At 39.1% G+C, this 26,421-nt stretch overlaps 1 protein-coding gene across 1 annotated transcript; it reads right to left on the bottom strand.

Annotated features, from left to right (window-relative positions):
• Positions 1 to 4,547: 4,547 nt before the first annotated feature.
• Positions 4,548 to 16,417, bottom strand: LOC143209073 (facilitated trehalose transporter Tret1). Its single transcript, XM_076424290.1, has 5 exons — positions 15,611 to 16,417; positions 11,822 to 12,351; positions 10,856 to 11,161; positions 9,403 to 9,605; positions 4,548 to 8,693 (listed from the first exon to the last, which is right to left on the bottom strand). Exons 1-5 carry the CDS (start codon positions 15,690 to 15,692, stop codon positions 8,399 to 8,401), a joined length of 1,416 nt encoding a protein of 471 aa, XP_076280405.1. The 5' UTR covers positions 15,693 to 16,417; the 3' UTR covers positions 4,548 to 8,398.
• Positions 16,418 to 26,421: the final 10,004 nt, after the last annotated feature.

Raw genomic sequence — 26,421 nt, 5'->3', positions numbered from 1 at the left:
TCTTTGTGACGCGCGGAAATCGGATTTCTCTTTTCCATTTAATATTTAGTATACATCACACGCGCAACCGAGCAATTTCTTTTTCAATTTTCGTGGATCTCGGAATTCGCGCAGGACGCGACGCGTCGTAACGTATCGATATTGATGTACACAGGTCTGTTTTGTACTTTTTAAGTCGGCCGTGTTTATGCTCGATGATACAAGTTCGAGGACGTTGTTCCCGATGACGGATATTTATTACCTGAACTCCATTTTATTACTTGGACTGTAACGTCATAGGAGAAGGTCAAACTCGAACTCGAATAAATTTGCGGGAGAATAAATTCGTGTTCGTACAGATTAAGATAATCCTCGAGCGGTCACGTAGAACAGTGTTTCATTTGCAAGTTTTGCAACAATTTCCACTGTTTCAATCCGGGATGTCTAATCTATAGAACTGTACTCTGCAATCTATAGATACGAGGACACTTCGTTTAGTCAACAGTAGATTCAGACAGCACTAAAAATGACACCTCTCAACATTAAAAATAAAAAAGCTCGTCATATGTAAGCACTGATACTATATTAATCGGACGGAAAACTGAAATATTTTACCACGGTTAAAGTGTTCGTTGCTGAAGAGGTTCAGGGTCCGAATAATTTTACTTTACCCGAGGAATTCTCGAGAAAATTTCGAGTTTGAACGGCGAACAAATTGCTCGGCGCCGTGACACGTTATTTTGATCCTCTTTCTCAGCAGAATAAGCGGCTTCAGGCATCGATTCAATAGAGAATCCTTCTCCGAGGACGTGTCCCTGAATAATGTCCTTATCTCTCGTTTCCTCTTTTTCCGGAGGAACGAAAACTGTGCTCGTTAAGCTCCGAACAGGAGAGAGAGAGAACGGTCGCGCTCCGAGTAGAAAATTCGCGGAACCTCCTGTCCAAGGCGAAGTGTTTGTCGTTCAATGGTTGGAAACGTTGCATCAGCTCTTAAACTCGAGCGAATGATAACAAAACCCAGAATCAATTGATTCCTACTACGCACGCGGACAGCTCGGCTCTTTTTTTTTTTGATTCGCAATTATCCTTCCCCACGGCAATTATTCCATTAAGATGCGGCAGTAAACGAGCATTGAAAATATGGTATAGGTATGCGTACTCGCGCGTACCGTATGTCTTCCCTGGGAAGCAGGATACACCGAAGACAAATTGATTCAGACATCAATTTGCTAACAATTCCTGCTGATCGAGCTGTTTGTGCAACGATCAATGAGGCATTCCATGCATTTAGTGGGTGTTTTAATTTTGTAATGCCGGATATTTTGACTCGCGTTGCGCGATTCGCTTCGTTTCCAAATGATTATAAACCTTGAAACGTTCTGGCTTGTTTTTTTTTTTATGGAAAACGCTGCAGTAATAATTGTTATTCGACGCGTGCGATGATCGGAATACTTTGACTCGAATTCGATATTGCAGTTTCAGAACCGGTTCTGGGATTTGTTGGAACGACTTTTAACCGGTGGAGTGGGTTTTCTATTGCTTCCGCTCTTGACATAGTAACATTTCGATGTTAATTTCGATGATTTCTGGTTCGATAGGTTCCAGCTATTTCAGCAAGGAGAACGAAGCATACACTACATAGAGCTAAATTATTGTGCTTCGATCATTTAAAAGGAGATGGAGTACTCTGTAAATGAGATCTTTTCAATCTTCTTTTCGAAAACGTGTCTGATGTCGCAAACGTCGTGAAAATGTCGTCCATTTTATTCCATTTTAACATTTATTCTTGCAAGTGGTAGACACATCGGTAGACTAAAAAGACAAATACGAAGGCATTGTTTTCATCCTGATACATCTTATATTCATAGTATAATAATAATAAATATACAAATTGTGGCGTACTTTTTATAATTAACGTACATGACAATTAACTGAATTCTAACTAACAATAAATTATTTTACATTTCTAAGTTGGTGTAAAAGTGTGTAAAAAGTATTCGTTTGCACTTTAAAATTGACTAACTTTTTTTTTAATTCTATCAAACCACCCGATTTTTCTATAATCAATTAGAAACATTGGTTTACGAAATGATATGCGAAAAAGTATATGTATTACGACATATTAACCCTCTCCGTGTTTTTGTCAAATAAATTCGACATTACATGAATGCATTTTCGAAGGCCAACAGTTCACGGTAAATCTGAATGTTCCTTGTGACTTTCTCTTTCATTGTTCCGAACTAGTTGGCAGTAGAGTCCGTTGACTGTTTTAGTCAATTCCTTACAAGTTTGTGGAAATACCAAATTTTTTAACGAAAAATGAAATATATACAGTGATCGGATTATTTAAAAAAATTGTGAGTATTGATCCAAATCTAAATGAATGTTAAATGATCAATTTTTTGTTTACGGGTGTCGAATATATTCGACGTTGACCCACAAGTCAAGTGAGGCATCTCAGAGGAAGAATATTATTTTTCCTGGTTAGGCACTATCATATTAGCCTCCAAATAAATTGTTAGAGAGTTGTAGCTCAAAATTATATATACTGTTCACTGCCGCACAGTTTACAAATTATAGCAAATCCAGTTTCGTTCGCCAAACAGAAGAGAATTTCCTGTATAAACGGTGCAGGTGTTGCGGATTAGAAACTACGCTTAAGGTAACATTCACTAGAGAGTACCGAGTACTAAGAACCATCGAAAAGCAACGGCACGTGCGAACCGAAAACCGAGGGACACCGGTGAATCCCCTGGATTTCCTCCTCCTCCTCGAGAGAGAGAACGTCCCCACGTGGATATGCAATGCGTCACGACGTCGGCGCCGAGCGTCCAGGATTCTCGTCACGAAATTTCGAGGTGGCTCGAGACGGCAAGATTCGGTTGTGACTAGTTGACTCACGGCCACGGACATGGAACCGTAGATGACTATAGAGAACCTGTCCGAGAGCGAGCGGGGTCACGCGGCTGGATGCGATTTGAATGAAAACATCGTCGCTCAATTGGCCGACCTTGTTTAGATTGTTCCGTGACAACGATCGAATGCCGTCAAGACCCCGGAACCCTATAATCGATTTCCACGAGCCTATTTGCTCCTCGTTGTTTGCGATCATTTGTTGTGTCGAACCTCGCATTGCCACTCGTGTGCAGTGGTCTTTGACAAATGTGCGGAGCGAGGCCCCGAGTTGGATAATTAGTCTTCCGTATGCGTTAGCTATACTAATTAATTCATGTATTTGTTGACTATTTACGAACAATTAAAAGACATTCTACCATTGAATCTCCACCCGCGGCAGAATGTTTCCGATCGGAGGCATTAATACGGATTTTAGAGAAAACGTTCACAATTTACAAGTATAAAATATTACTTTATGGAGTTAAAACTGATGGGAAATGAAAAGGGGCTCATTGAAGAATGAAAAACAACAAAAGAACATAAGCTTCCATTTATTATAACAAAGAAACGATAAAATAAACAAAATGTTACAAGGAAAAACGTTTCCGATTAATAGAACAGCTAAGACTTTTTTCCCTGTAATTCAAATTCAAATTCAAATTTAAATTCAAATTCAAATCCTAATTTGTCGCAGACAAATAGTTATTGAGATATACAGTGTTAAAATAGAACAACTTCTTTTATAATATGTAGTACCAATCGATCTGATTTTGTATAATCAATTAGAAGCATTGGTTTACGAAATTATATGCAAAAAATGTTTTTCAAAAATTATAATTTACAAGGTTACATGCAAAAATAAAAAAGGTATTTTTGAAAACCTTTTTATTTGGGCCCCCTTAAAGAAAATTTAAAATATATGTTTTGTAGATCTATAGTAGTTATATCGAAATCGATTCTTCACGAGGTACAAGCTGTTAAAAATGGTAAAAATCGTAGAGTTTTACACGACTTTTGATCAGTTTCTGCGTAAAATCCACAGAATCACACATCTATTTACGTAAAACTAACATCGATCTACAGAAGGGCCCAAATAAAGAAGTTTTAAAAATGCCTTTTTTATTTTTACATGTAACCGTGTAAATGATTATTTTTGGAAAATCTTTTCTGCATATCATTTCGTAAACGAATGCTACTAATTGATTATACAAAATCAGGTCGTTTGGTACAATTACAAAAATGTTATTCTGTTTTAAAGGGTGTACGAATACTTGTTACACCAACTGTAAGTCGTTAAAGTTTCTGCAAAATTTGATTGTGTAGATTTATACGTATAGATTGACCATTGCTTTTTATACACCCTGACCGCCTTCTTCTCTCTGGTGACATTTAATCTATTGAATTTAAGCAATTAAAAGAAGAGACTGATCCAGGAGATGTATTTAAAACACTGAAGCTTATTTGTAAAGACAATGGCACGTTCTCGGAATACAGGCGTGCTTAATCTTGATCCTCAATATCCACTACAATATTTAATCAAAAGCGAGAAGAGGTTGCGGAGGTAAACCAGGTCACCAGACAATTTACAAACGGATTAAACAGATTCCTGAATATGAGCGTGTGTTCTTTCTTATAACGATACACAATAATGAGACAGGATACTGGTTGGCGAATCAAGCGATTTTTCTCGGCTTTCGTGCAGGAACTCATTTATCTCCGAGTTAATGGAGCCCTCGTCGTCATCAAGACGTCAATCCCCGAATAATTGGAGGCACTGCCGCCGCGCAATTTCGAGCCCGTTCAAGCCAGAAAGCTAAGAGTATACTGGAACTTTGCGTTTCAATTAACGGTTTCGATCGGAACCCCGCCCCCGATAATAACTCCGACCGAACTTATCTTTCAATAAATCTTCGGCGAGCCAGATACGCCGAGGAATGATCCAGGAAACGTCTCTTCTTCGGTGTAATTGCGTAACTCGGCTACGAAACTGTAGTTCTACGAATAGCGTCGCCGTAACTTTTACATCACCGGATGCAAAATTATCGCGATGATAAAGAGATTGGCCCGAGCGAGTCGATGTAGAACGCGAGCGTATCGAGCTGAAAGTTTCACGGTTTCGAGGCGACTTTCGAAGACGAATCTTCTCGCTTTATCCTCGCGGAGCTCGTTAACCCCTTGGCTCTGTTGTATCGAGACGCGACCAAGTTTTCGGGTCTACTAAATACAGTACATCCGGTTTAACTTCGTCATTGTGCAGCTCGATCTTCAAAGTGGGTCGTAGCAATGTTTAAATATTTTATTGATCGCAATATTTCTATTATATCAAAGTCATACGTACTCGAGAAAGTTGGGGCTCGCTGTGACACACGGTTAAAATTTTCTTAACCTTCGCTGAGGTCTCGTGATAACGAGATGTGTGCCCCGTGACTAGCCAGAGTTATCTAGGAAAATCCAGCAAAACAAAACAACTTGATATTGAACATATTAACGACCTGATTTTTTATAATCCATTAGAAGCATTGGTTTACGAAATGGTGTGGAAAAAAGATTGTCCAAAAATTATAATTTGTGCACTATAGTATCGAGTCTGTCTCTCGATGAAGAATTCGAACATGATCTATATGAAATATGTATGGAAGTAATTTAAACCGAAGTAGAATTTGGGTTGTTACATATTAGACATACAATAAATCTAATTATTTAAACCGTTAAATACATCATAATGCAACAGGTTAATCATAGACAAATTCCTCATCGTTTTATGAATTGTCCATGAGTAGTTCATTTTACATATCGTGTTTTATTGCAGGCTATAAAAATTGTTTCGGTACAATATCCCCTGTTTCGTAGAGTTGGACCGAGTGTACGAGGCATCTAGTAGGATTCTGCATGGGAAGATAAGTCGAAAAGAAAGAATGAAGTTTTCTCGTCCGTTGCTTCGTTTCGGAGATAATCGACTTTGAGTGTTCGGTCGATCGCGTAGCTCAGTGTTCGAGCGAAGTGGAAACAGTCGGCGATGATCAGACACGCCGGCCTGCCTTTAATACTCGTTTCCCAACCCTTCTGCGCTCACAACCATCTTCGCAAAGTTCTTTCTGCTTGGCAGACTCTTTAGATCAACCATTTTTATCGTTGGCCATTTCGGAAATATTTATAACAAATAATGCGAAAACAAAACACCTGGAAAATGAACTTGAAAATCGTCAGAGTGGAACGCTTGCCTCTATGATCGTAGGAAACTGATTTTCCGATCGAGAATCATATGCTTATCCCATATTTCTTTATTCTTTGCAATTTTCGGTCTTGCTGGCTCTAAATAATGAATAAAATTGCGGAAAGGTTACTGAATTTTCGCGAAAGTCGCGCGACAATATGAATACAAAACATTCTGCCACAAATACGGTCTCTTAAGAAAATTATCTTAACAATTATATTCGACTCATAAAACGGCAGGTCATTCTTTTCTACCACTAAAAAAGATGGAGGAAATACCTTTTGCTTCTCTGAATCATGCTACTACAATTTCCCAGCATAATTTAGCTCTTTCTAGAGAAGCCCTTTGTTTTCTTAATAATTTTATTTAGTACAATTCTTTATACTTAAATAAGGTTTCGATTATTTCTTTTTCTCCTCTGTGTAGTTACAGAAGCATTGAAAATTATCTGAACAATATATTATTCGATTCATAAAGTAGTCAGTTCTCTTTTTACCTAGTAAACAAAGAAAATACCTGCTTCTAATTTACACGATGCTAATTTGCAAGTAGAATTTTGTAGTTCTCCAGGGAAACAATGTGATAGTTTTCTTAATAATGTAATTTACAGTCGAGGAGAATATACAGCGCGCAGAGTGCATAAAAATGGCGTCGCTGCAGCAGTCGGTAAGGTAATCGTTGAAAATTGCTTCCATAGCCTTTCATTGTTATCTCTGTTATCGCTAGTTGCGGATTCGCAAAGGGACAATCCGTGCGATCGTAACGCGGCTACACGTCGATCGCTCGTTTGTGCGTTCTAAATCTTTCCATTACGATACTGTTCCACTTGCGATATCGTGAAAACAGAACTGTCATGGAATCGCGATTGGGTGACGGCAAAACCCTTCTGATAATGACACAAGTCATGTGCGCTGTCACAATCGATTTTCTGTCGTACAATCACCAGCCATTGTGACTGCATTCAACATGCGATTCATCGATTTTAAAACAATTTTATCAAACTGTTGATTCCTTTTTGTGCCTCAAAGATTGAGCAGAATGTGTTCAAACGTTTCGCGATAAATATTCTAACTACAGGTAAATGCCTAATGAATTGTCGTTCGGTTAGCATTGACATAGCACTTACCGTGTAACCTTCGAATGTCGTGAAAACGATCAGAAATGTTTACAGCGAATATTACCGATGGCTCGGTCAAGTAGATATACAATTTTCTGCCCCGACAGAGTCGACCTAGTAAATCATAGATGCAGGAGAAGGCAGGGATGTGTCCGTTTCACAAAGCTGCATTTTACTCGGTCGAGAAACAACAGACTCATTAGTCAGTGCCACCGGAAGCCACAATCGACGCGATGGTCCATATAATCGGACCCTTGATGTCTTGATGCATTCTCATTTCTACGTTATACAACGATTTCACTCGTGGCTGATTTTTCCGCTGGAGAAATCGATTACTCGATCGGTTCGTACTGACTAGGTTGACACTGTAATCTCCAAATTCCTCCGGCATTAACGCATTCGCATTCAGACTGCCTAAACTTCTCTGTTAAAATAAATGGAAATGTCATAATTAGACTGCGGATTTTTATGCACTAATAAAAAAAATTGACTCGGCGAAATGTGAAACAGTAAAAGATCTGAGAAATTCAAGAATGTTGTAATGTAGCTTTGAATGTAACAAAGTCGTTAAGGGATGAAGTCAATTTTCACGTTATTCCTGCTTCTCACAATCAATGCAAAACATTTTTATTTTGCATGAAGATCCGCTGTCTAGTCATAAAATATTTTAAGAATCAAACGCATTGATTGGTTAAAAAGTTGTGGTTTGAGAACAACGTAATTTTTAGCGTAACGGTGCTAATATGTCAAAAAGCGCGGTGAAAGAACAAAGACTTTTTCTTTTTATCGAAGATCGCTGGCATACATGTATTTTTTCTGCAGATTCATCCCTGTAATTAAACTGTCACGCGTCGCTCGCCACCACCGAGACTGTCATGTATGTCACCACCTTCCGACTGTCGCCTAACGAGAGCGAGTCGATTGATGATCGCGCGACGGATCGACGACGATCACTGTCCTCGAGCATGTGCGTCCCGGTTTCGCGCGGCAGATCGATTATTAGACTAATTAAATTAATTGGATTCGTCAGATGAACGAGAGTGTGTCGCGAGGTTTTTCGATGAAATAATACGATAAGGTGCGAGTCAAAGAGCCCCTCGAAATCGTCGAATCGATCGACGGGTTCGATAGCACGAAAATGAAGTCGAAAGCGAATAAACAATTTTGGATGAAAGATGCGAAACGATTTTAGACTAGGGGACAGCCTTTATCGGCCTGTGCTCGCCCTCAAGTTCAGCCAGAATCTCGTTGTACGATTTCCCTTTGGTTTCTGGGACTAAGAATTGGGTGAACGCGGTCGCCCCCGCCATTATAACGGCGAAGATCCAGAAAGTCGCGTCTGTACCCAGATTTAAGTTCATCGCGGGGAATGACTTTGTGACTAGGAACACCATGAACCAGTTCAAGGTCACGGCTACGCTGGAGGCCAACGCTTTCGTTTCCGCGGAGAACAGCTCGCCCATCAACATCCATGGTACTGGTCCAAGCCTGGAACATGCATAATCCATTAGTCTAGCTGATACAATCTTGAGCGTGGAAAACGAATTTTTGCAACTGGGATTCTTCGACGAGAAATCTGACAAAAATTCACTGGCAAAGGTGTCTACAATATCCCAGGTTTTTTCAGAATTTTTGCATTCGACTCGATTGGAAGGGCGACTAATTGCAAGCTGAGTAATTCTCAAGGATAAAAAATACATTTTTGCATCTCGAATTCTGGGGCGAAAAATCTGAAAAAATTCACTGGTGTAGGAAAAGGTCTGTACAATATCCCAGATTTTTTCAGAATTTTTGCATGCGATTCAATAGAAAAAAATGGGTTTGATAATAGTGTTCTGATTGAAAGGGTGGCTAAGTGCAACCTGAGTAATTCTCAAGGATAAAAAATACGTTTTTGCATCTCGAATTCTGGGGCGAAAAATCTGAAAAAATTCACTGGTGTAGGAAAAGGTCTGTACAATATCCCAGATTTTTTCAGAATTTTTGCATGCGATTCAGTAGAAAAAAATGAGTTTGATAATAGTGTTCTGATTGAAAGGGTGGTTAATTGCAAGCTGAGTAATTCTCAAGGATAAAAAATACATGTTTGCAAGCTGAATTCTGAAGCGAAAAATTTGAAAAAATTCATCGATTCGTCAGATTTTTCTCCGAATTTTCGTACGTAATCGCGTTATGCTGATCGACTAGTTATACCAACCCGATCGAGAAGGCGACCATGAAGAGGATCAAGGAAGTCAACGGCAGCCATCCGAGCGAGCTGACGTCACTATTGCTGGCTTTCTGCCTGAAGTAGAAACCCAGGGCGACCAGGCTGACTGACATAACACTAGTGGAAATCATGAGCAGCGGCTTCCTTCCGGCTCGATCCACAATCAGCGCGGCGACACCTGACATTACCAACTGCGACACACAACCAAGTAAACGTAAACATCGTTTGCAGTTCGCAATACCGCCCCGTTAATTTTCCCCGTTCTAACGACGCGATTATAATCAAACAATGACGAACATTTTCGTGCCTGTCGTTGATAACGCTCTGTATTTTTACTGGTCAACTCATCATTTTCCTTCGCCTGAACGACAACGCGGACAGTAATTTCGTTTTTTTTTTAAGTCTGCTTCACTCAGATGTTTTCTTTGTCAGTGGTAATAAGGCATTGCCTCCTTCCGGTATAATATTTTTTCAGAAGACAAACGAACTGCCTTGAAACCAACAGAGATTTCATTCGCGCTTCTCGAATATTTTTTCAACACATCTACGGGAATTGGAAAAATATTCAGCTGTGTTCGCAGACAAACATCTCCACCGTCATCGTCCAGTCAAATGATTACCCTCACTAATTAAGTTTCACAGAATCCTCGAAAGTTCCCACGGCAGCTTTTATTAAAAACATAACAAAGCCTATACTAGCTGTGTATTTTTCGATTAAAACTTTTCTTAAGCACCCCGGCGTTTTATCCATCAACGAATCAGGTCTGAATATTATTATACGGATAGAAGTCTGTTGGATAGACTTTTTAATACTTTGATCATTTTCAAGATTCTTGTCGTTGAAATTATTCGAAAGGGAATTACTTAATTCTCGTCCGTTCCTTGACACATTTTTTATTGCTTGTGAGAACGCAGCTCTGCACGTTTATTAATTATGCATGCTGCGAATGATCTTCCATTTTAATCTTCCAACATGTATCCGTCACTTTCCCCGTTCGAGGAAGGAATTCACAAAAACCGTTCGCATCATTTCCAAAATAAATTGACATCTTAAGGCGTGTGCCAGCTTATTAAAATTATTCACACTTCGAGTGGCAGTTCAGCAACCTGCTAACATCCATAAAATCAAAATCGATAATACTTCTGAGTATTCCATTAACCCTTTTGCTTATTGCAGATGCCAACGAGATTCAGTACACTGGGTATGTTAATGCAAATGTCCACGTTTAATTTTGTACACTTAATATTTGTACGCTAATTACCCCTTCTCTAATTTTCTACTCGAATATAGTAAAAATAAGAATTAATAACAACTGCCCTTTCTCCGTTTTTCCTTGTGGAACAAATTGTGTACCTCGCCCATCGCTCATGAAATTGAGGAAACTGAGTGAAGACGGGGACAGCAGATTAGAAATTCAAATGATGGCGAGGGGAAACGAACCTGAACAAGGGCCACGAGGATAGACGCGAGTTCCGGCGCCATGGAGCTGCCGGATGCCTCGAAGATCATCACCGTGTAGAAGATGACAGCGTTCACGCCGGACGCCTGTTGGAAGAACATCATCCCGAAGGAAGCGAGCATCGCCTTCCTGTCGGGCCGAGACTTGAGCATGTCGAGGAACGACGTGTTTTTGCCGGCATTCTCGTCGGCGTCCCTCTGCATTTCCTCGAGCTCTTCGCCGGGATCGTAGACGTCGCCACGGAGCACGGACATCGCCATCGAAGCGTCCTGTTTCCTCATTTTGCCCTGGGAACATTAATCAAATCGCGTCGAACTAGCTGAGAAACCGCGCTCATTGTCTGAAATTAATTTCCAGCAATTAATCCCGGGCACCGTTCGAAGGGAAACGGAGAACTCGGCCGCGCAACGAGCGACTCTATCGATCCGCTCTCCCGGAACCGGAGTCCGATTTTTGCTGCAATTAATTGCAATACTCCACTGCATCCTCCAACAGACTCGATTCTTTCGCAATAAATCTACCGGGCTGCTTCGAAATTGATTGCAATCCGCTGCTCGAGAAAAATAATCGAACTTTTTAGGTAACATTGAGTTGTAGAACGATTTTAGTCAATCTTTCAATCACTTCAACGCCTGTGTATTTGAGAGAATAGACACCTTGGCGGTGTTCCGGTCGTTTCAAACATTATTTAAACGTATTTAACTCCGCTCAATGTTATTAAAAAATATACCAGTCTCTTCAGGAGTGTCTACAGAATCGATCCACGTAAGGAACATTCGCCCAACTCTCTCGGTTCAAGCGCAAAAAATTCTCAAAGTTAAAAAATCCTCTTTGAAATTAACTTTCCTAAGCAGCAAGGGTGTTAAAGTAAAAATCTCTCGGAGAATCCTTAATGATCGAACTTCATTCGACTGATTGTGGTTGATAGGGTTGTCCAGGACACTCACCACGAGCCACACGGGAGATTCAGGCATCCAGTAGAATGATGCGACGAAGGCGACAATAATGAGGGCGCAGACCAGGGCAAAAATGGTGTAGCTTAAGACACTTCCCAGGACGAATGCCAGGAATATGCCAACGGTAAGGAACAACTGGAACATGGCGCCGAGGGTACCTCTGGTCGAGACTTCAGAAATTTCGTTGATGTAAGTCGGCCCAAGGACGCATCCTGCGCCCACGCCTAATCCGACCAAGAACCTGGCGATGTAGATCAACCAGTACTGGCTGGCGACCAGAATGATCAGCCAGGATAGGAGAAACGGAGCAGCAAGCAAAAGAAGAGACTTCTTCCTGCCTAGTTTGTCCGCCATCGCTCCTGCCGGCAGGGCACCGCCCATGGCACCCAGAGCTAGTAAAGAGCTCACCCAGGAACCCTGATCCTGGCTCAACACCATGAACGAGGTCGGTTTGTACAGTTGAGGGAGCACTGGAGACGTCCATGCTAATGCTGTGCCGATTCCAACCACCAGCAGGCAAGCTAAACGAAAATCAAGTTTGGAGAATTAATAATAATTTTTTAGCGAATTTTTATGCCAGATAAAAATTGTCTGCTACAGGAGCTACATACACGTTCATTTCTTTTCTTAATAACTGTACCATGTTGGAAACTATACAGGGTGTCTCAGCTGAAGGAGACCACCTAAATATCTCCTTTTTCTTTAATGGCACAAAAAAAAATTTATGGCATAATTTAAATGGTATCGAAGGAGGAATATCATAGAAGAACAGTCTTTTTTGTCTGGTTATTTTTTCATAGTCTTTTTCAAGGTGATCGTTATTTTTTATCGGGACAACTTATATTTCTTTATTCCATCTTGTTAATGACTTAAGCATATTCAAGTGTATTTTTTCAGCCGCTATAAGATGGAATAGAAAAAAAATTAGTTTTCCCGATAAAGAAATAACTATGACCTTGAAAAAACTATGAAGAAATAACCGGACGAACGAAATTGTTCTTCTATGATATTCCTCCTTCCATACCATTTAAATTAAGCCATAAATATTTTTTGTGCCATTAAAAATAAAGGAGATGTTTAGGTGACCTCCTTCAACTGAGACACCCTGTACAATAGTATATTGGAATTCTTCAAATTGTTTTTACTGTTTTGCAATTGATCAGTTAATTTTTATCACAAATGCATACAATCCGCAATTCATACATTAGAATCTATTAAATTTGGATTTATTTAGGAATTGATCTCCCACGTAGAAAATTTATTCTAAATGGAAAATGTTGAGGCTCAGTATTGAATGCTTTCACAGAGGAAAGCTTGAGAGGTGATTAACCTTCACTCTGCGTACAGATATTCTTATGTTAACGCTGTACTGGGGTGCAATCACACCCCCTGCTTTTTGCAGTGCAAAATGTAAAGAAAAAACTTCGACTGCGTGAGTATTTCTGGAATGTTTTTGTTTTCCATGGCGGTAAATAAAAATAATAAATTTCAATTTTTCGTGAATTATTTCACAGATAGCATTCCTACAAGAATTTTGGAAATTTTTCGTTCGGCAACTCTTCATGTATCTTTTTATTACTCTGGGGTGCAGTTACACCCCTATACGCAGATTGAAAAATTGGAATTTGCACGACGATGCCCAGTTATTCGAATCCACCTTGCTTGATATCAAAGCATTAAAAGATTAAGATTTCGAATCAGTTCTTTTCGGAAAAATCAGCGTAAAGATTTCTTGACCTGCCCGATTATGATTTATTACTGGAACTAACGCGATATTGTATCTACTTCGTAGAAAAATGCTAGGAGTACCGTGGCGTCTATTATCTGCTTGAATATCTCTGATACAGTGGTGGTAAAAGAAAGATTTGTTTAACCAGAGCCTGTAAAAAATAGTCACCGAGGTGAGATAATAATGATTGCTTCACAGGTGGAGTCGTTTCCGAGATACGAACTCCCTACTCCTTTTCTAAACATTTTCTGCTATTCACTCCCAGTCTAGTCATAGTTACAATTAAAACATTAAATTCAATTTCGTAAAAATTACCGATATTTTTGTTTTCAATCAAATATTGTGGCGACTCTATTTCCTGCTTCAATTTGCTTCGACCGGCTAATACTCGTGGGAACTGGAAGTATTTGCTCTGTCTTACATAACAAATCGATTATCTACCGATAAAATAACGCTTTAACAGCTCTCGTATCTGTTACACATTAAGTTAATTTATAAATTAGAAACTCTTCTGTCGTACGTGACCAGATAGCGGACAGGAATTCGCCACGAAATCTCAGTTTCATTAAGCAAGACGAAACTTTTTTTCCTGGATTTCTTCGTCTACCGGCTATAGTCTCTCGATAAAATTTGAATAATCCCAAATAATCTTCCGGAAGTCTCGAAATCGTTAGCATCGAACGAAGAGAGTGTTTAAAGTAGTTTCGAACTTCCGGGATAAATCTACTGTCATAAAAATCACTGTCACCCGCGTGACGTTAGATTAATGACTCCCGAAAGCTACTGAAGAGCATAATTATTGGAAGTTTTAATTGGAAAGTGCATAATTGTCACGCGCGTTTCAAGAGGGAACGAGAATACATATCAAATGCATAGAAATCCACAATTTAACGCGTCAACCAAGCTTAATTATTCTTGATATAATACGATGCTCTTTTATTCTATACATGAACAAACGCGAATGTACTTTTTTACAACGCGTCCACAAACTATAAATTTCATTTATTACGAGATAATTTGTAACCGGCGAAAATCATCAGGTTGTTACCAACGGCGTAAGTAATACTCGGTGAACGCGTTAATGATTGGTAATGTGGACGTTTCTTTATATTTATATTCTGATATTAAAAAACATTTCTTCGGACCTAAAATATTTTTATTTTATGCATATAAAAGTAATTCATAAGTCTAGTAATTCATAAAATGCAAACAAATTCAGTAATGTACAAAACAGTTGGAATGATACTATAGCAATTTTTAATGGAGCTCAGATTCGCTCGAGTGGATAGGGCTAACATTTGGAAATATACTATAGACATTATTCATTGTGTAATCGCTAACCTACCAGTGAATCTGTCAAAAATCAAGACGTGAACTTGTATGAATAAATAATTAAATAACCTTTTCGATTGTGTAGTATCGAGAACAGGTTTCCCAAAAGACTAAAAGTGACTATTTTCCCCTAACCCCTTGCCTTACACTATCGTGTCTGACTCGTGTTGAAGATTCTGAACAGGTTCTGATAAAAATGTATGTTAATAATTGCCTTTAAACCGAAATAAAATTCTGTTTTGGCTTTGTTAACATACAGCTGTTGGAGAGCATTTAGACATACAATTTATATCAATTTTCTCCTTTCTTTAGGAAATCACGATCTACAAAAAGCTTCTAGTCACTGAAACCGTAAAATAAATCGTAGGGCAAGGAGTTAATTTATGAAAATAACGAGGATATGTCTATCCAAATTTTTAGCCATTTTTTTTTATAAAATATACCCACAGAAAAGCTCGTCGACGCGTCTTCACAATCTCAATAATCGTAAAAATATTGAACCCCGGCTGACTTTGATGGGTCCGGTAAAGTTAGTAACCAAAAGTTTACTGAAATATATACGAGGAGTTCGTAGAACTAATCTACCAATCACACAGTTCTAATCCGCGGTCCAGCGACTGGCAAAGCACCGAGTCGGACGTCACTTTGGAGGATCAACGGAGGATCAAGATGGAGGATATAGCGACAGGATGGGGTTATCTGGCGACACGGTTAAATACCGGAAATCGAGGCGAGGTACTGCCACAGCTTTCTGCTCTCCTGGTGGATTGGCGAGCCATTAATCATCCCTGTGCCCTCCATTTTCCTCGAGACGATTCTTCAGCGGTTCACCTAATCGTTGAACAGGATCCCGAACAGGACTTCACCGATCAATCGACGTCCGGTCGATCAGTCTCTTCTAACACGATCAACCACTACGAGTACTTCAGAGTCTGTTTTCTTCGATCTAGGATCTATAACACCTCTTCCGGTTGCTTTCCAGAGCTGGTGGCACGCCGTTCAATCAAGTGCACCGCATGTCGGATTAGACAAAGTCGATCGAAGGTAACCGAATGATCGCCGGGTACTTCGAGGGTCATCATATATAACGCTCGCCACTATCTCCCCATCATTATCGCTGTCCAACCACTATCGCTCGAGAGATCTAAGGAAAAAAGGAGAAGAGAAGGCGCTTCCGTGTCCCCCGATCCGCCAAGAATCGGGGATCCCTGTGACGTTATACTAGACATAGATTGTCGACAATTGGACTGTTCAGAAAGATGGAGGCGCCCATCGACTCGCCTTGCCCCGAATTCTGGCCACTCGTGAGTCACTCTCGACAGGTGAATAACCAGAAACCTCAATTTGTTCGCTCGACTAGATCGGTTGACGTCACTCTTACGTGATCAAAGTGTTTCCCTTTGTGGGTTTTTTTCCCTGCTAACGCGATCACTTTCTCCAAAGAGTCAAAGATGAGATAACCCGTTTTCTTTTTTATTGTGTCCGTGTTGGTGCTAATTGTGTCGTGTTTGCGTACATTTATAACTCTTTTATTAGAGCCCGTAATGAAAATTTAAAATATGCATTTTGTAGATGTATGTTAGTTATACACATGCTGAAAAAAGCGACACGACAAAACTCGCGAAGAATCATGATTTTCACCACATTGAACCACATGAAATTTTCAGCACGTGTATAACTAAGATAGATCTACAAAACACATTAAATTTTCATTAGGGACCCAAATAAAAAAAGTTTTAAAAAATGCTTTCTTTATTTTTGCATGCAACCTTGTAAATAGTAATTTTTGGAAAATCTTTTTCGCAGATCATTTAGTAAACCAATGCTTCTAATTGCTTACAAAACATCAGGTCGTTTGGTACAATTATAAAAAAGTTATACTGTTTTAAAGTGAGTTCAAACAGTTTCGTTGTTCACTGTATAGCGCTGAAAATAACTATTTAATATTATTTTGTAGAAACACCAAGATTGTGTTTATTCAGATTTTTATCGATTTTCATTATATCTTCAAAGAAATGTAAAACAGCGTTCAATTTATTGTCAGATGCTGAGCTGCCCGTCATATAATATGCCTTTGAAATGTATTACGGAGTCGGGATAGAGAGCATCGCCATCGAAGAATCAATTTAAAATGCAAAACATCCATCTAATAAAGGAATAATATTAACGAATATCATAGGCAACATTAAAGAAATGAAATTGCGATTCAACGACACAAGCAGTTTTCCAAAGAACTACAGAAGCGAGCAATAAAAATTTCCATTGCAGCTCATCCTTCCGATTACCTCTGCTCGTTTCGAGAATTCGAGGAGCCCCGAGTATCGACGTCTGTCTAATAATATTTCCGAATAAAAGTATCCCTTCATCTTTGCCGGCAGCAAAGATGGATTATTGCATCCGCCCGTTGAATTGGACCAGACTTTCCTTGGAAGACGTTTCATCCCAATCCCGTCGACCCTTGCAGCTTGTAATAGGAGCACATCGAAACTTCCCGGGATGTCTGCAACCTCACTAATTACGAGGAAAGAAACAATAAGAAATTCTCGGTGAATATTTAATTAAAAAGGATCGTTTTTGACGTTCGTAGGGCTGGAATACTTGTTGACGAAGGGAAGCAAGTATCGAATGAGTATAGATCGAAGAAAAGATACATATTTATTCCCTGAGAATCATCGGCCATTGTTCTTTTCCACGATAACGCCGATATATGGTGATGATCTCCGTTAAACAACATGTTTACGATCCCACAGCTCCTGGTGGCCTCCCTCTCGAGGCAAAAATCGAAACTGCGATTTCCTGAAGTCGAAGATATTTTTTTGTACGTCATTTTTGTAGAGTTGATAGTTTCAAGCGATAGTTTCTGCGTTTAGGCCAAAAATGCGCAAGTGGCATATTTGTATTCGACCTGAAATATTATTATTCTACAGGATTTTTATCGTTTTATGCATATGAAACTGTACACATTTTCCATTTGCTGTGGACATAAATAAATTCAGTAACGTAGAAATTGTGCCTTATGCTGCGGTAACTTTTAATGATGCCTCAGAGTCGCCATTCAAAGGTAAAAATAATAGAAAGATCAATCTCTTGCTAGCAAATCTCAAAACACTCGACTCTCCCGTTTTAATTTTGCTGAAATTTCTCGGTCTGATAATGCCTTTCCCGATTGTTATCTGGAAAGACGAAAGTGAATCTTGTTGCGAAACTATTTGTACATACAGCTTGTCCCTCAATCTCGAAATGATCGGTGTAGCAATATATGTATAGTTGGATTCCTCGGCTGCCCATCGTTTACTTAATTATTTTGAGTAGCGGAGACCATCGACGTTTCGAGTGGTCCTCTTCAGCTAGTTAATCCCACCACCTGAAGCAACGACGTTATCAAGCCATCAAATTTCAACTTGAAAATGCTGTCAATGATTGATACATACGTCACTACCGAAAATACTGCTATCTGACGCATCAGATACCACTAATGCGATTGATCTCTCGGAAAATTCGTCTGAAATGTCTCAAATTAAACTGATTTCATGGTTTACGAAAGGAAAAGTGCTTATCGATCTGTTCTTCGCTTCGACAACAATTTTAACGGTTAATAAAACGCTAATAGAAGTCTGTTATATAAAATAGCACACGAACCCATCGTCTTGATACGTTATCAGCCATAATCGGGAAAATCGGTGAGCAGAATCCGCCGCGACGCCGCAAGAATCTAATTATTGCAGAAAACGGCCGCACTTTCCAGCTAAAACGGCAATTCCCGGCAATTTATGGGAAAATTCAATTCCTCCGTGGAGAAAATTCGCGAATTAGGGATGAAAGGCGCACCTAAAACCACGCGTTCGCCATTTCTTCGGGAAACGAACATTCTCGTTTTATAATACACGTGTATATTGCCCAATAACATTTGATATCGAGTATATTTTTCGTTAGATATTATTAGACTGCGGTTCTCTCTGCGAAACTAAACGTTTCTTCATTCATTGCAACAAACGACGTTATCTGCGTTTGCATTGAGTCACAACGCAGTCCTTCGAATTAGAACATCATTATAGTTTTAACCTATTTACGTTCCAACTTAGTAATAATATACCGTTACCGACTGCAGCTAATACGTTTGAATCGAGATTTGAAAGAAAAACGGCCGGAATGGGACAGTAGACATGATAAACTCATTTTGCTGCATGACAACGCTAGGCCACACGTTGCTCAACCTGTCAAAAAATATTTGGAAGGAGTGAATTGGGGAATCTTGCCCCACCCGCCGTATTCCCCTGACTTTGCACCTTCGGATTACCATCTATTCCGATCTATGCAGTCAGCCCTTACTGGAGAGCGTTTCACTTTTTACGAAAGTATCGAAAAATAGCTCAAGGAATAGATCGAATCAAAAGAACCTGATTTTTTTCTCCAAGGAATCCATATTCTGCCTGAAAGATGGGGAAAAGTTGTCGCTTCCAATGGTGCATACTTCGCATAATATCATGTAATATTTCATTGTTTAAATGAATATTAACTTTGTTTGAAAAAGGGCGGAAACTTATTCCCATATCCAATAGAATGTCATTATGCATCACAGATTTTTATAATAGTAGCATAAAGTCGTTCGATATCCAAAAATCTTCAATCATATTTCTAAATGCGAATAATACATATAATAAATGCAGTCCGATCATTGTGTATCACACGGAAAAACTTCGGACAAAAGTTGACCCGCCACCAAAACGCCAATTCGCTCGCGATCATAATTGAAATTTTCGCGTTATAATAGGCGTCTATCAATTATACGGTCCGTTAAAATTTCAAGCACAGAACGGCAATGCAATCAATCCCTCTCGTTTCAATTTTTTCATTCGATCTTCAACAGAGACCATTTTGTCGGCAGTCAAAGCGAAACTAAAATTCAATTAAATTCTTGTCGACGTAAATGATTCGTCAGAGTCATGAATTTGCGCGGAACGGTTGCCGCTAATTAGTCGTTTGTACGCACGGAGCCGGCGAAAACGCTTACCCGACGTGCAAAATGGTCAACAATGCGTACAACCTGGCAAAACGCGTTCAAAACGGAAACGATTACACGTGGAAATTGCTCACCGCTTTTCGCTTTACCTTCGTCTCTCTTCTCCCGTTTTAGCTTAACTAATTTCCTAATAAAGTTCAAATTGGATGGGTGCCGTGTAAAACGGCGGATGTTAATGTTTGTAAAACAATTTATTACTCCATGTATAATATAATATATATAAATCCTCCACTGCCATTGTTCAGTACTAAAAGCTTTGTCAAAGCAATTCGTGCATTCCCTGCTAAAGATCATTTCAAAAAATTCGTAACACGCGTCTTTCTTCCAGGCATTCAATTGTCGCAGGTCTGCGAGAAAAATTGTTCGGAGATTCGAAGATTGATCGCACATGTTGACTGTGCAAATCGTGAAAAATCGGCAGCGCGTTTGTCAAGGTATTCGGCTTCCTTGTTTGATCGGCCTGCGTACAGTTTATTGCTGGATTACGACCGAATCAGCGAAAGGATTTTCTCGAGTGTTTGACGCGAGAATATACACACATTTCCTACCGATAAATCAGTTGGCAACGGGACTTATCGTAATCGCCGCGGTGTTTGGCGAGCAATGGCAATGAAACTGTGTCAGTAAATCAATGGTGACCACCGTTTGATTCTCAACGATACCGGGACACTGCACAATCCTTATCAACCTCGAAGAAACTGCTATTCACAGCGATGCGCACCGATCATGGAAAGATTGGGGCTGTGACATCGATGGCACTTCGATTGCGTTATGCAATCATGCTGTAATAGACGATTTTTTATTGGGTTTTTATGCGAAAAGTTACAGTCGTGAATGACTTGGGAAATTCTATTGATATTTGGCACGACCCACTTTAAGCTTCGAAGATTTTAATCGATTCTCTAGCAGTGTTGTGCCAATTTTATTTTAAATAATAACTAATTAAATAATATATAAACGTATGATTTTAATTGCAAATAATAAGAAAACTTTTTATCTAAACAAAAGTAATTTGAATAATCCCAAAAGTGATCTATTTATTATTTCATATTTGCAAATAAAAGATTATTTATTATTTGGATTGAGGTGGAACTCAAACAAATAGTTTTTGGTCTTCTCTTATTTCTCGGGCCCATACGGAGGGCCTAACTGCCTATAAAAAAATACAATTAAATTTATTATTTGTCAATACAAATAATAATTGTAACTGTATTCCTAAATAAAAATTAACTTTACTATTTTAAATAATTCATTTAGACTTGCTCAAATAATAAATAGTTACTTTTGCGTTTTATTTGAATATGCAAATAACAAATAACTAGTTATTTAAATTTTTAAAATTTAAATAAGTTTATTTATTGCCGAACACTGTTCTCTAGCATGATAGAATAACAAATGCTCAGGAAGCACAATATAACTTTCCAATCGCTATCCATTTCGAAGAGCACTGTTTCGAACAAATTAGACACGTTTTCGAACCAGAAATGAATGATTCGGATCGATACAATCACGAACAGAAGAGACCCAACTGCATTATTTTACGAGGAAAGTATTATTTATCGCATGCAGTAATTTTGCAACGACAGCGGTTTGGCAAGGTTCCGTCCTGGGAAGCCGCGGAGCGTTATCATAGATTGATTTCCTAGCCAGATTAGATCTCGAGCGGTGATCTTACCTAATCCCGCGGAAATTACATCAGAGTACAAACGGTACACGACGAGGAAAGTTCGAGTGCCGGTTTATGGCTTTCAATTTGACTAGAAATTGAGAATTTGGCGTCAGCCGGTCTCCCAGAGGATCGAAGTTCAAGAACATGGTGCGCTGGCACCATACCTACTCACTCGCTATCACTTCAACTCATATTTAACAACGATTTCAACCATCTACGACATTAATATTATCAAGCACCGGCTGTTAATTAAACAACAATTTTTCATTAATCAAATTAGCCATTGCAGGGAAGTGGTTCACAATTAGAAAGGTCCATAAATCGGAATTCATAGTGTCTTTTTCTAACTAATTTTTAACCCGCAACTTGAAACAACTCTGCAATCTATTTCACTGCAGCACTTTTAAACAATCTATCGTTACAGGCGTATCTATGTCAACTGGGTGGTACGATATTTAATTTATCGCCGAGATAAGCAGTCGTTCTAAGATTGCGGATTGAAAACTCCTGTAAAATGTAGATACGGTTTAATTTGAATCGGACGATTTAATTTTCCACGGCAATTTTTATGCGAAAGCGTCGTACGAGAATTGCTGCATCTTCTATCGAAAATATACTCGATACTTGATACAACCATTATCGCCGCCCGCGATGGACTACTAGAGTCCACCAAGAAATAGGGATAGCATTGTTTACAGAACGAGAACCAGAGACCAGAGATAATGCGATTTGTTTAGACGATAGATACTAGTTTTTTCTGAGACTATGACTCAACACGATCGAACGTTTCCAAGTGCGCAATAGTTTCTAGGACAACCTGCTAATCGCGTCCCCTTTTGGGTCACCAGGTACGCGGTCGCGTTTTCATTCCCGAAACTGAGGACTATCGATTGAAACGGGCGCGGATTTCATACAACTCCCGCGAAAATTGTTTCGAACGAATGGCTTTTATTGGCTGTCGCGGAATTCGAATTCCACAGAATTCGCTACACGTAGTCACCGATTTTTGTTTATGTTCACGTCTAGTTCAACCAGTACGCAAAATTTTTTAGACTAACAATACGATGAACTGACTCGCTGATTTCATCCTCGATGTCACCGTTCTTTTCTGACCTCACGACATAAAAAGCTGAAAGCCTAATGATTCGTGAAATAAAAGGTCTATTTGTTATGAATACACATGATGATATTGTAACATTTTTCCTAGCTGGACGCTATCGCTGAACTGCTGATGAACTGTATCTAAAAGAGTATATTATATTACGAGGTCTGATAAAAAAATTCCAGGACTAATTTTTTTATAAATTTACTTAACATTCGTACAGGTTATTCAACACTGTCCCCTTCAAAGTACTCCCCATGGCAAGCTGTACATTTTCCCTCCGCTTGGAAATCAGAACTGCAACTTTCTTTATTAAATTCGTAACTATTTAAGAATATTTCATTTACAATTCTTGTTTTTGTCCTATCTCTTTTTTTATCCATGATATTTCCTGCTTGTGAAAACACTCTTTCTGAAGGTACAGAAATGGCCATTATACAAAGATAATCGCGTGTAATTTTCGATAAAATGGGGTACTTCATCGAATTTTCAAGTCAAAATAATAACGGGTCTTCTTTGCGTTCTAAATATTGTGATTTTAAATAATTATCTACTTCTAACACAGCAGACGATAAAACAGTAATGATTAGAAAAAAATCAATGAATTTCCAGTACGATATTCATAAAAGTTTCGAATCTTTTCGACCAAGATTCGAATATACTTACGAGTATTATTTCCGTTTAGCAAAGTACTTGGAAAAGGTTCGGAACTGTCTGGCATAGGTTCGAGTATAAGTATTATTTCTGTTTTTCGAAGTACTTATAGAAAGTTCTAATTCAATCAATCAAAGTTCGAACCTGTATGCGAGGTACTTGATCCCATCATTCCCATCCCTACCTCCCAGCCTCTGATCCCATTAAAAAAATACCATTCCTTCTCCAAATCTTCTTCTACAAAATGCGGGCTTTTCATAAAGCTGAAGAAACTTCAACAACCTAGAAAAAGTGGAATTTGCACCGGATAGCATTAGGCGCTGCAGTTAAGATGCCTAATGAAGAAGCCAAATCCTGCGAATTTAATAAAAATTAGTGATTAAAATGGCGTTGTTCGTAGCTCGATCCCGAGAAGTCCGAAAAATTCGGGAGCGATTCTTTTGTAGGGTTAATTAATATTGGAAAATTGAGAATTAGGTTTGGATTCAACGAAACGCAATTTCCGACGGATGGAAAAAATCCTCTGTCGGATTACGCGGCCGTCTCTCGCTTTCGTTCGGCTGGTTTTTACAAGGCGTCCCACGCTCTCGCGAAACTGGAACAGCTTTTCTTTCTTCCGTTCGCCGACATTACGGGAAACGCGAATGAAATTACCAGGGGACATTATTCTCTTTGAAAGCGACACCATCGGGAGATCCAAATCGAATTAGCTAATTAAACGCTTTGTCTCCCGGAGCGGACCTTTCGTTTTCCACCCCCATAAAGAGACTCATGGGGCACTTTCATCGATCCTCGAGAAACAGCTTGTTCCGGAATAAATTTGATACTGTTCCATTTACAAGGATCCCGGACTGGATGTTCGGAAAATTGTACGATTCGGAACATGTGCGAAGCGTGCATATATAATTATCTATTAATCATTTTTTTAACACGGTAACTATGAACCCTTGTAAAAGAATAATTTCCTCCGATCAATATTGTTCAAGGTAAAAAACAATAAAAAACCGAAGTTTGTATTTCATTCATTTTTTTGTGTCTATTTCTCTTGAACATCAAATAGTGTACAATAATTACTAAAACGAAATTATTCATTGAAAATGTGCTTTTTCTATCGCAGGTTCCTCATGAAATAATTTCATTAGAATACCTTTTCGGCGTTCCAAAGTTTTAAACAAAAAGGGTCAAATTACCTACGCACTATATGTATTGACGAGTGAAAAAGCTGTTTCACGCACACCAACTTTCCAGTGGCAGGAAATTTTGTGGTTCCAGAAAATATCGTGGTGCTCGGTGAGCTTTGTTTCGCGTTTGTATCTTTTTGCAGATCCGGGAGGTAAAATTGTGAAAATGGCTCGGTAAATGCGTTTCGCCAACGATTCCCAGTGAATTTTAATGCTACATAGAATCGGGATGCTTGCGAAAATAACTTTCGAGTATCTCGCGTTCGGTTCCAACATTTTCCTCGCAGTGGTTTGTCGCTGGCGCACATACAGAGCTTTTCAAAGTCACTACAATATTAACCCTAGCATTCCCATAGTGTGGGGCTCCTCGAGCCCACAGATTGGAAAAATGGAAATTAGGACTGTTTTTCATGGGTGAGAAATGCTGGAAACATTATTTATTGTCGTTTATACATCATGGTTTAATATCCAGAAGGTTCTGCTGCTATAGAAAATAAATTATAGTACATATGTAGAACAGAAAAATACTGGCGCGAGCGGACCCGAACGCTCCTCTTATCTCCAAAAAATAACAAATAATCCCAAATAATAAGGATCAAATATAAAAAACATGTATACAAAAAGCATTCTATAAATGTTGTATCCTGTCATTTATGTTTATCATCTGAAAAATCGAGTTCAGAGTAGTATTGATGTAAACATTATCTTCTATTGTATACATATCATCTAAATACAATATAGACTAATGTTCATAAAGAATATTACCGCTTAAATACCATTTAAATTATGCCATAAATATTTCTCGTGTCATTAAAAATAAAGGAGATATTTAGGTGGCCTGCTTTGGCCGAGACACTCTGTATACTTTTGTCCATATTTATTTGAAACATTTTTTTATATCACAAGTTTTTATGTGGCGCGATTGCTGGAAAGAGAACTCTGAACAGTGAAAAACTGCTATCGGGGAACGTTTTCCTCTCTCTCTTTCTCTTTCCGTGACTTTTTCCTCGGGTATCTAGAATTTTTTTCGACGGGCCACTCGCGAAAAATGAAAAATGAACATTTCCAGCTCGTAAAAACGCGCGGTTCGTTCTCGCGCGAAAGTCTGTTTCGAAAGTGCTGCTCTCCGGCGTAATACGCTAATAATTCTTGGCCCGGGGTGTTGCTGAAAAATTCGTAACACGCCTTCCGGGATTCCCGGAAAAGGCGTGCGATATTATATCGATGAATTATGGCGTCTCTTTTAATTTAAGTTTTAACCGAGTGCGGGGAACTCGATGCATCAGCTTGACGGAAACACGAAGAAAGCAGGAAAGAGAAGAGGAACGGGAAATACGAGAGAGGGCTTACAGGAAAGTTGAGACGCCAGTCTCGGGAAAGATAAGCGAGAAGTACATCGGGAAAAAAAGTTTAAACACCGAAGAATAAAGAGAAAGGGGTGAGAAGAGGGACCCCGTAACACGCAATCTCTCAAAGTCGCTTTCTTTATTGTTTTCTTAAGGGACGCGGCCGGTGTGCACTTAGAATGATTTCTGCTGAGCAAGGGAGCAGAAGCTGTGTAACTTTCAGGAAGAATTAGAGCGATCAATTACAAGAAGAATGCACGGGAATTCTTTCTCTTGGGAACACGGTGGCCGAACTTGTACATGTTTTTTTTTGCGCTCGCCAAGAGAATCTCGCCAGCTCACGGTGAATTATAAAGGGATGCTTAAGGAAGTTAATTATAGGATAAGCCAATGAACCGATAAAGTTCAAGACTTTAGACCTTCTTGTACTTTAAATCGTTTGACGAAGCAATTCTTCTCTGCCGCCGTTGTACTAGCTGACGAGACAATGCTCTTAGAAAAAGACAAGTGGTCTTTTGAATCATTTAAATTTTAAAAGCAGGCTTGACTTTTTAAAGG

This window comes from Lasioglossum baleicum, chromosome 5, assembly GCF_051020765.1.
Source record: "Lasioglossum baleicum chromosome 5, iyLasBale1, whole genome shotgun sequence".
Classification (NCBI taxonomy): Eukaryota; Metazoa; Arthropoda; class Insecta; order Hymenoptera; family Halictidae; genus Lasioglossum; species Lasioglossum baleicum.
Note: the sequence above shows the minus strand (reverse complement) of the source record. Positions and strands in the feature narration are given on the sequence as shown.

Excerpts from the sequence above, each read along its gene's own strand:
- LOC143209073 (XM_076424290.1), bottom strand. The coding sequence starts at position 15,692 with ATGGAGGGCACAGGGATGATTAATGGCTCGCCAATCCACCAGGAGAGC. Across the intron at positions 11,162-11,821 it reads AATCTCCCGTGTGGCTCGTG|GGCAAAATGAGGAAACAGGA; the intron begins GTGAGTGTCCTG and ends TAATGTTCCCAG. Across the intron at positions 8,694-9,402 it reads ATGGTCGCCTTCTCGATCGG|GCTTGGACCAGTACCATGGA; the intron begins GTTGGTATAACT and ends TGCATGTTCCAG.